The sequence below is a fragment of the Ceratotherium simum genome, chromosome 37 (assembly GCF_057802395.1).
Source record: "Ceratotherium simum simum isolate JZ-2026a chromosome 37, ASM5780239v1, whole genome shotgun sequence".
NCBI lineage: Eukaryota > Metazoa > Chordata > Mammalia > Perissodactyla > Rhinocerotidae > Ceratotherium > Ceratotherium simum.
The window spans coordinates 8,401,416-8,412,594 of NC_141936.1; the positions used below are offsets into that span (position 1 = coordinate 8,401,416).

The window sequence follows — 11,179 nt, forward strand, 5'->3', positions numbered from 1 at the left end:
TACAGAAGGAAAAGACAAGATTTTACAATGAGAGGGAAGATGAGAAATATACACCACAGATCTCTGACCTCAAATATATACACGATAAAGGTTCCTAAAAGGACAGATAATTTTTTTAATATAAAAAGAAAAAGCAGAACAGGTAAATAAATCTAAGAGCATATGACTTGAAAAGCAGAAAAGTAAATGGACAACCCTTTGACAAATAGAATAAAGAAAAAGAAATGCAAGTGAGCTGGATATTCTCCTTTTGCCCTCTCCTCTTGCTCCCAACTAGACCCACTCTATCCTTCTGTACTTGCCCTGTGTCCAGGAGGCTGACCTGTGTGACCTGCTTCACCCAGGTTTGGCCAATGGGAGGCATTGGGAGAGTGAGAGGAGGATGCAATGGGGGTATTTGTTCCCCTGACCCCAACCTGCTTGCTGCAGATCAGCAGCAGCTGAGTTCCTCCCCTGGAGGCCACAGCTCAAGTCAGATGGCTTGGTGACACAGCCCTGTCCCCTGCCTCTTCAGGTCCAGGAGTGAGAATGGTTTCCCACGGTTGCTGGCCCCAGGCTGCTTCACCATCCCTATGCTTATCACCCCATTGGAATATGCCATCTATTTCCTGCTGTGATCCGTGCCAACACAACAAGTAAACGAAATTAGAAATGAGAAAAGGAAGATAGCAACAGCAATAGAAGAGAAATCTCAAAATTATAGAAAACTATGCATAATTGTATGCCCGAAAATTAGAAAATCTCAACAAATGGACTGTTCTCTGAAAAATATATGTAGCTTATCAAAAGTGACATGATAGAAGATAGAAAACAAGAATAAATCAAGACCAATGAAGAAACTGAAGTAAATAATAAAAAATTATCTCCGTAAACAGCTCTGAGAAGTAACTTCACCAAAATTTTTCTAATATTTCAAAAAATCAGATAATGATGATGCTACATAAATGTCTCCAGGATATTTTATAAAACTTACATGACAAACCATAACATGACCAAAATCATATAAATCAATCTCACCTATGAATATATGTGCAAAAATCCTAAATAAAATTCAGAATACAATGGAAAGTTATCATAATCAAAAATAGTTCATTTTAATCAGGAAAAATTGGTTAATATTGTAAAATATATAAAATTAAGCTATTACACCAGTAAATGGAATGAAAGAAACAACATAATCATCTCAGTAGATATTAAAAAGCATGGGATAATATTCAATACTCAGTCCTTCAAAACTCTTTATAATACTAGAGAAAGACAGCTCCTTTGACATGACAGAGCGACAACTTTTATCAAATGCAAACTATGTGTCAGATGCTGTATCAAGTCCTTCCCAGGGAGTATCATGTTAGATCCTCACAGTACTTCTCCCTGAGGTTGATATTTTCTCTTCCCAATATCCTCCACTGTTACACTTTAGAAACACCGGCCAATGTAATAAGTTATGCAATCTGAATAAGAGTTATAAGTATTCGGAAGGTAGACCACAAAATTGTCATAATTTGTATATGATGTGATTATCTATCAAGAAAATCCAAGAGAAGCAAATGAAAAACAATTTGAAATAATGAAGTGTGAGTAAAGTGACAGAATAAAAAGTGAATTTATAAAATCTGTAACTTCCCTGTATGTTATCAGTTCCCACAGAAGGGTAACTGTAGGGGAAAATGTATCATTCCCAACAGTAACAAAATTATAAAATAATCAGAAGTAATCATCACAAGAAATGTGCAGGATCTATATGAAGAAAACTTCAAATTTTAAAATAATAGAGATAGCTATGTTTATTATTAAGACCGAATAACACTAAATGTCCATTTTCACAAGTTAACATTATGGATTTCATGCAATTCCAATCAAAGTCCCAATAGTATTTTTTCCAATTTGACAAAATTATTATCTGGTTGACCTGGAAGAATATTTGAAAAGAATGGACATGAAAATCCTCAAATAAAATAGTTTATAAAATCTTGGTAATGCGTATGGTATGATGTTGGTGTAAGAAAAGCAGACATCCGTGGAACAGGGTAAACAGGCAAGAAAGAGACATATAAAACTTAATATATGGTGAAAGAGGACTCACAAAGGAAAAGGAATAAATTACTCAGTAAGAAGTTTTGAGAAAGATGGTTACTTGAGAAAAATACACGTAAATCTTTGTCTTAAACCATTTATTACATTAATTCCAGAGAGATTAAAGTGTTCAATGTAAAAAAAAAACCCACAACAAAAAAACCTATAATCTCTCTGTTTTTGCTAAATACTGTGCTAAGCACGTGATATACTCTTTTCATTCAATCCACCCAACCACACTGCTACGTTGATATTCTGGTGTTCAGAGGAGGAAACCAAGGACCCGTGGAGTTAGACAACCTGCTGGAGGTTGCACAGGGAAAGTCATCCTTAGCCTGAGTCTAGTAAGCTTCAAAGGCCCTGATCTAACCCTCCTGCTCCACAGGAAGAAAAGGAATCGAATTTCTGTGCACAGAGGGACTCTCTACACTGAAAAGCAAAGGGGAAAAATAAACAGGAAAGAAAAAGACTGACAGACTTTATGAAAATTTACAATCTCTGAACGTCAAAAAAAAATCATAAAGTTTAAAGGCAAACTACACAGTGAAAATATTCGCAACAGGTGTGATATAAGGAATTCATGCAAATAGGTAAGACAAAAACTACAGCTTCAAAAAAAAATGGCCAAGAAAATTGAACAGAGTATTCACAAAAGAGGAAATTACGAAGGTCAGTAATTCTACCAACCAAGCTGACCACGACCGCAGTCAAGAAAGGCAGGTCAGAATGAACAGAATTAACCACCTCTCAACTTACAACTTAAAAACTTCTTTTTAATGAAAATATTCAGCAGAGGGAGACTGGAATGAGGTGGGCACTCTCTTGTATTGCTTACCGGAGCACAAATTGGAACAAAATTCCTGGAAAGCAATTTGTCATTCTGTACCAAGACCCTTAAAAACATTCCCACCCTTTGATCCCATAATTCCACCCCTGGGAATCTATAACCAGAAGTGTCACATTTCTGCACAAAGACCTTCATCACCATCATATTTATAACAACAAAACACTGTTGATAACTTAAATGTCTGACAGTAGAGGAATCATCTCATAAATTATGGCCCATCATGTAACAGAATTTTGTGCATCCATTAAATATGATATTTAGGAAGAAATTTTAACTAAATGGGAAAATGCTAATGCTGCTAGAAAACACCGCCTAAAATTATACGGCTTTCGGTATATATATCATGGAGATTTTACATACAGATGGAGAGAGAGAAGGAGAAAGAGACTGAGGAGATACACCAACAAATTAACAGGTTTATTGGTCTCTCAGTGATTGAGTGGTTATTTGCTTTCTTTACACTTTGTACTCTTTGTATGTTATACTGGATATTGTTTTTTTAAGTTACTTGAAAGAATGCTGCACTGGTTATCAGAAGATCTATTTCTACTTGGCCACCAACATCTGTGATGGCCTCAGAGAGCATCTCTCTCTGGAGGGTGGGTTCCCGGTTGGCAAGTGAGGGAGATGGACCAGCTGATCCTTTGGGGTTATTTATAATAAGTAATTGAGCCCGAACTGTTTGGGTCCTGGTACTTGTTAATGGAATGTTTTTCTAAGGAATGGGGGCAAAGGGAGTGTGAAGTGAACAGAGGAGAGAGGAAGGATCTGGTCCCACAGAGTTACAGGCTTGTTGTCCCCACCTCCCATGGGACCTGGGCCTGCTGCAGCTGTCAACGCGCAGTCTCCACCTCATGGAGCGTGCTGTGCTCGTTCTAGCTTCCTCACAGCTGTGGGACTTTAGGCCCCTCGGTATCTCCCTCCTCAACTGGAATTAGTTAATCACTCTTAAGATGGCCTCTATTTCTTCTCGACTTGGTCTTCATTCTCCCTGCTTTCATTCGGTGATTATTCCCGGCATCTGTGCCTCCCTCCCTCGGGCTTCCAGGCACTCGACCCTGGCCCCAGCAGCCACCGGCCACTCGTGCGTCATTCGAGTCCTCTTCCTGCCTCATCTCTTTGAGCACTTCCTCTGAGGAGGCCCCACATGACAGCTCAGTGTCTCCCGGAGGCTCCTACAGCCTCCAGGAAGTTCCAGAAGTGACACTCTGCCTTTGCTCTCCTCTTTCCTTCAGTGGAATTTTCTTCACAGATGGGCCCTACACTCGTCTGCTTCCAAGATGTTACGAGTCACTTTTTAGCTTATAAAAAATAATGGCCAGCATTCAGTGAGTGCTCACCACGTGCCAGCCTTGCGTTACACATGTTGCCCACAGTCTCCCATTTTAACCTCTCAATAATCCGACAATAACAACGGAAAGATAACTCAATTTTTTAAACGGGCAAAGGATATGAATAGACATTTTGCCAAAGAAGATATGCAAATGGCCAATAAGCACATGAAAAGATGCTCAGCATCATTAATCATGAAGGAAATGCAAATCAAAGTCACAATAAGATGCCATTCCACACCCACTTGGATGGCTATTATTAAAAAGATAATAACAAGTATTGGTGAGGACGTGGAAAAATTAGAACCCTCAGACACTGCTGACGGGAATGTAAAACGGTGCAGCTGCTGTGGAAAACAGTTTGGCAATTCCACAAAAAGTTAAACATAGGATTACTATATGACCCAGCAGTTCCACCCAAGACAATTGAAAACATATGTCCATATAAAACTTGTATGTGAATATTCATAGCAGCGTTAGTCATAATAGCCAAAAAGTGGAAATAACTCAAATGTCCATCATTGAGGAATGGGTAAATAAAATGTGGTATATCCATACAATGGGCTATTATTTAGCTATAAAAAGGACTGATTCAGTACATCGGTGCGCGCCTGGGATCCAAATCCACGAACCTCAGGCTGCCACAGTGGAGCACGCGCACCGAACCGCTTGCGCCACCGGGCCAGCCCCCCCCCCCCAAAAGGAATGATTCATGTTATAACATGGATGAACCTTGAAAGCATTACACTAGGTGAAAAAAGCCAGACACAAAAGGCCACATATCGTATGGTTCCATTTACATGCAATACCCAGAATAGGCAAATCTATAGAGACAGAAAGTAGATTAATGGTTGCCAAGGGTTGGGAGGAGGGGAAATAGGAAGTGACTACTAATGGGTATAGGGTTTCTTTTCAGAATGATGAAAATGTTCTGGAATTAGATAGTGATGATGGTTGCACAACATTGTGAATGTCCTAAACACCGCTGAATTGTACACTGTGCAAAGAGTGATTTTATAGGATGTGAATTAGACCTCCATAAAAAAAATTAACCCAATGAGTGGGCATTTCACCAATGAGGATGCTGGGTGGGCAGAGAGAGGTTAGCGTCTTGCAAATGCTAGAACACACATCAGATCTGGTCAATCACAAAAGGCTTGCCCCAAAGGACCGTGTCACATGGCATGAATTAGGGAGGGAAGAGCAGACCTTGTCTTTCTCCATCACTGGGGCAGGGAGGAGGGCGTGGCCAGGAGCACCACATCTCATCGCCATGCTTGGGTTCACGCTCCAGGAGATGGGACCGTTCAATGGAGAAGCATTGCTATCTGGGCACAGGTGAACTCAACCTGTCAGGTAGGCGAGCTTGCAAAACACACTAAAGCTAGTGCCTACCCTGGTTCTGAAAGGATCGCTTTAGAGCACCGGGCGTGGGCACCGAAAACCTGGAGACACTCAACTTTACCACGGTTGTTCTGAGTCACTTCACACAGAAAACACCAGTAATCTGTTAAATACGCAGGCCTTTATGGGCACACCACTCTCTCTCAGCCTTGCACGCAGAAAGAAAACTCAAAAGAGTTGACCTGGGACAAACTCTTAGTAAACCGGGTTTCAGAAGCCCGTGATCCTCCAGCTCTGCCTATTGGCTACTGTCTGTGCCAGCATTTTCCCACACTTTCTGTCACTACCAGATATGAAAAACAGCATTTTTCTTTGCATTTGCACAAAAGTAATGAATGAGCAGTGTAAACTTTGCTGAAACTTTGGAAGAGGATTGGAGGAAGGAGGATTATATCGCACCCATTCACACCACAGTAAGTGGCTTTACACCTCTCCTGGACATTTCTGCCTTTGTGGCTCCGTCACCAGAGGTCTCCTCTCCAGGTCTCCCTGACCCCACACATACCCAGGCTTGCTGGCTCCTCTCTCTTTCTCCCTGCCAAGAACAGCATGAGTTTAAGTCCTGGCCCTGCCATTATTAGTCCTGTAAACATGGCATGTTCCCTAACTTCTCTGGGCCTTGGTTTCCTCATCTGTAAAGTGGAGGCAATAATAGTACTTCCTCCGAAGGCCGTTGTGGACAGTAAGTGAGTTAATACATGTAAAGAGCCCAGAACAGTGCCTGGTACACAGTAAGCCCTTTATAAGTCTTCTCCTGTTATTTTTAGGCAGAAGAAGTTAGTGACCACATTTGTTAGCAGAGCAAGGCTTGGGGCCTGCTCTACCTCAAGTGGCCTGTCACACTCTTTCTTCCCAACAAGTAGAATGCCTTCTCTGAGGGGACTTTTGGTGACTAAATGTCTTTCTTGTGCTTCTTCATCTTTCTGGCTGTGCTGACAAGGTCACCAAGCCCAGGCTGCCTGGTATACTGTCCCTGGCAAGGAGACTGCCCCAGACACTGTGGGTGTGCCTGGGCAGCTCACAGAAGGCAGTGTGCTGAGGGAGCCCACGACTGCTTCTCTGCCACAGCTGGCTGGACCAGGCATTGCTTTCTGAGCCAAAGGCAGCACATGCCCGCCCCCTCCTCCATGAGGGAGGCCAACTCCCTCTAGTGTGGTTTCGTGGGAACGCCACCCAACCGGGCAGCTCCATATTGGATGGTGGCTGACAGACCCAGTCACACGTAGGCTCTCTAGGGGCCTGGGTTGCTCTTACAGAGCAGGCATCCCCAACCACGCTGGGCTATTGCTCTGGTTCTGCGTGGGTAAGGGGAAGCTGGCCCCTGCTGACCCGTGGCCCCTTGCATGGGTGGGTCCCCATCCCCAAAGGCATATCTCTTCTCTGCAGCTTAAAGCCCCTGATGGTTGCACTGGCCCCTCCGTGGAAGTGCAGTCCTGGCAAGAGAGGAGGGAATGAGCTTGATGGCCTCTTAGCCTCCTCCACCCAGGATGGGCCGGACGTCCCCCTCTAGGTGCCCCCGTGGACTTCCTACAGCAGAGCCGACTCTGCTCGTGGGTTTGAGTGGGGCCAGGTGAGGATGACACAGCCCCTACCCTGAAGAGCCCGCTGTGCCTCGTGTTCTCATGCCCCTTGCTACAGGATGACAGAGCTGGACTCAAACCTTGTGGTCAGCTGCCTGGGGTCTTCCCTGCCAGCTCTCTGTGCCCCAGGACGGGCCTCCGGGGTCCCTCTAAAGCAGGGCTTTCTGCTTCCTGAGGAGGGATCTGAACTCCCCCCCACCCTCCAGGGGCATTGGCAGGGCTGACCTCTCGAGAGGAAATGCGGGTTTGCTAGGCCTGGTACATTCTCAAGTCACGTGGGTGGCACTGAATTGCAGCCTTGTCCGTTGGTGTCTCCTTCACTCCCCTCCCTAGTTCCATTTAAATAGTCAAATCCTGTCCTCATGCCCGAGTACGAACGCCACTCCCCGACAAAGCTCCTGGAGCTCCAAACACCCTGCCTAAACCAGCAGTTGGAGGTCTCCCACTGTCCCCCACTGCCCAGAGGGCCTGGGAGAGGCTCCAGCCCACTGGGGCCCAGGCAGGATGAGGTCTGGGCACCCTGGGTTGGGGGGGGGTCTTTTTCCTTATGGATATTTCTAGAGCAGAAGGGCCGGTCTTTGTGGCTTCCTTCTGCAGTCCTGGCTCACTTTTAAAGCAGGGTAATTAAAAGGTCCTGACCCCACAGCTGCACCTCGCAGGGTCCCTGCACTCTCTGCTGACTTCAGAGAGGCAGCAGAGGGGTGAAGCCTGTTGCTTCTGAAACTGAGGGAAGCCCAGTTGTTCTTCACACCATCAGGGCTCCCAGCGCCAGGCTGCGGATCAGGACAGTTAAATCTATTTGATTTAAAGGACTGGCTTTTTTTTTTAAGGAGTATGACTTTCCTGACTTTTTTGGTGTTAAAGGATGCTTTTTTTTCACGAAATGAGCCATTGGAAGGTGGTAGGTAGTTGTCATTCATTTAGTTAGTTTTTAGTTTTTAAGTCTCCGTAATTGCCAAAATTAAGGATGGTGGCAGATCTCCAGGTTTTTGGAAAGCTTGGTGGTGTGTGGTATCCCACAGCCCACAGTGGCTCCTGCTCCTGCAGGAAAGGTGGCTTCCCTCACAAAGCAGAGGAGAAAGGGGAGACCAGGGTGAGGGTCTGGCCGAGGGAAGGGACTCCCCGGGAGGGCTCCAGGCCCTGGTGTGGGAGCCAAAGGGATCTTGGGGCTGGGAGGCTGAGGAGAAGTCCAGGCCTGGGCTATGAGGATGGTGGACATCTGTGGGTACCATGGGCACTCCCCCTAAGGTGCAGACCCCACACATCTGCCGAGGCTCTGAGAGTAACTCAGTGCAGATGAGGGGAGGGGAGGAGGGGTGGAGGAACGAATACTGGAAACCAGGCCTGGATCTCCGTTTGCTACCAGCCAGCAGGGCAGTGTGGACAAAGGCCTCGACCTCTCAGAACTCCATCCGCTCACCTGCAAACTCAGGGGCTGTTGGACCAGAGGTCCCCAGGGCCTCGCCCAGCTCTGCCTCTGGCTTGCTGTGATGCTGCCAGTTTGGAGTCAGAGAGACTCATGTTCCCTGACCGTAACCTGGACACAACCACAGCGCCCTGAGCAAACGGCTGCTGTGAAGGTTACATTAGTGAGCCAGAGCCCCGGAAGCTCTTGGCACACAGCAAACACCTAACCAAATTGGCTCTCCGCCAAGTCCCGCCGGGGCAGGAGAGAAATCCACATGGGCCAAGTGGAGTCAGATCTAATTCTCACCACTGTCTCTAAGGCCTCATTGGCAGGTCCCCACAGGGGCAGTGCTGCAGGGAAGTCGGGGCCTTTGTCCCTTCCCCTGAGGGTGAGAGTGGGGGGCGCAGGAAGCGGACCTTGGGAGGTGGGGCCTCTGACGCAGTCAGGGCTCAGGCTGGTCGGTCGGCCAGCTGTGAGCCTGAGCTATTTTCTAAATACTCCCAGCTGGCCCTTGTAAACACCCTGGCTTCTCCTGCTGTCACCTGGAACCTACACTCACACCCAGCTTGACGGGCGGGAGTGGAGTGGCAGGATTCTGGTTGTCTGGGTGCCTGCTCTGGGGGCAGCAGGTTGACTGTCGTCTCTCACTTAACCTGTCTGAACCTCAGTGTCCTCATCTGCAAAGTGGGGCGATAACAGGACCTGCCCTTCAGGTTGTTGTGAGGATGAAATGGGATAACGCAGGACAAATGCTTAGACTCGATTCTCAAAACAGGTCTGTGTTCAGTGACACACTTCCCCTCCTGCCTGCTCAGAGGGACCTTTCTGCAAGCCCAGGGGTGCTACCTCCGAGGTGCAGGTGGACGCACCCTTCCCCCATTGCGCCCTGGCACTGCCCAAGGCCTGCGCAGGGATGGTTAGACCTCAGGGCTGCAGGGACGATGGCCTCCTTCAGACATGGGTCAAGAAGGGTGTTCTAAAAAGGAATCTTCAGCAGGTGGCTGGTTCCTTGGTTGTTAGGACAACGGGCACATTCAGCAACATGCCAGAGCCAGGGAGCAGGGGGAGTCGATGGGGGCAGAGAGGCCCAAACGGGGCGGGGAGGGAGGGGAACGCAGCTGAGTGCCAGGGCAGCGAGAGAAGAGGCTCTCACTGTTGGTGATGGTGACTTCCTCTGCTCTCAGGGCCCGAATGCAACTTCTGGGTGAACTGAAAGTCCTCTCTTGAGTGAACACACCCCATATCCGTGGCTCCCCAGACAACAGCTTCCTCTAGGATCCCGAAGCCTGGGCACAAGATGGGTCCCCCTTTGTCACGTCTGCTATTCCATGAGGGTTTCCAAACTGGACATCTTTGACCAACACCTGAGCGGACAAAGCTGCTTTCTAACACACCCACCACCACGGAGCCCTGAGCTTCCGCCTGCCCCAGAGAGCCCCGGCCCCCCTCTCCTGGTCCCTGGAACCCGGAGGAAGCCCCTGGCACCATGAGTCAGGGGCAAGAGGAATGTGTGACCAGGCCCCAGGGTGGCTCTGGAGGGCTCCACCGCTGCCACCCCTCAACTTCAAGGCCAGCAGGTCAGCAATGGGCCTCAGCTGGACCCACCAACAACCCCGGGGAGTGTGCGAGCCAGGCCACTCCATCCCATGACATGAAAACAACCCATCCCAGTGCCAGGCCCCTGGCTAAGCCCCCAGCTGGCTTTCCCTCCCGATAGTCACACCTCCATCATCTCTGTGCCTGGACAGGAGAGGCCAGGAGGCCGGCAGAGGGGCTCGGGGTGAGGAGCACTGTACTTACAGCACGCAGAGCGCGTACGCCCGGGAGATGGACTCGCTGGCGCGCACGAGGAAACTCCCGTCCTTGCCCGTCCTGGAGAGCAGCTCCTCGGCCTTGGAGCGGGTGATGTTGCCATGGTTCCAGCAAGGGACCATGGTGGCCGTGGGCCTCCTCGGGCTGGGCCAGCGGCCACCCCCAGGATCAACGTGCCACCGAGGGCAGCTGAGGCCCCTGCTCTAGGAGCTGGACCTGCTGCCTGTCCCCTGTCGGTTGGCCCGGCTGCTGCCACCAGCTCACTGACCGACTTCCTGTTTCAGGCACTCAGCGAGGGAAAGGAAACGAGCTGCAGAGAACTTCCTCATTGCAGAGCCCAAGCAGGAGAGTCGTCTGGTCCTCCACCTTCCCACCCCGCCCACCCTGGGCCTGCTGCCCCCTCCCTCTCCCCCTCCCGCCCTTTCTCTTTCCTTCAGTGAGTCTCAGTCTGCAGAGGGGCAAACGTCAGCTCCAGTCCTCCTCGGGAACTGTCAGCCCCTGTGGTGACAGGAGGCTCATGGCTGACTTCTGAAGAAGTGTGGCCTAGAAGGCGTGGACGGGCCAAAGCAGTGGCTGTTCCCGGGCCTGTCCCAATGCTCACATGGGAGGGCCCCGCCCTGGAGAGATCCCTCTGCTTTCTGCTCTACCCCAGGGCTTTTCAACTCTCTGTCCCCCTCACCTCCCCAAAACTACCCAAGGAACCGAGGATCCCAGGGCAGAGCTT

General features: G+C 48.5%; 1 protein-coding gene across 1 annotated transcript in view; it reads right to left on the reverse strand.

Annotated features, from left to right (window-relative positions):
• The window catches only part of INPP5D (inositol polyphosphate-5-phosphatase D), a 120,992-nt gene extending 110,282 nt beyond the window's left edge, over nucleotides 1-10,710 (reverse strand). The window contains exon 1 of the mRNA XM_004427694.3: nucleotides 10,444-10,710. Within this exon, the coding sequence (XP_004427751.1) occupies nucleotides 10,444-10,577 (134 nt within the window). The 5' untranslated portion in view covers nucleotides 10,578-10,710. The remainder of the gene's footprint in view (nucleotides 1-10,443) is intronic.
• Between the last annotated feature and the right edge of the window lie 469 nt (nucleotides 10,711-11,179).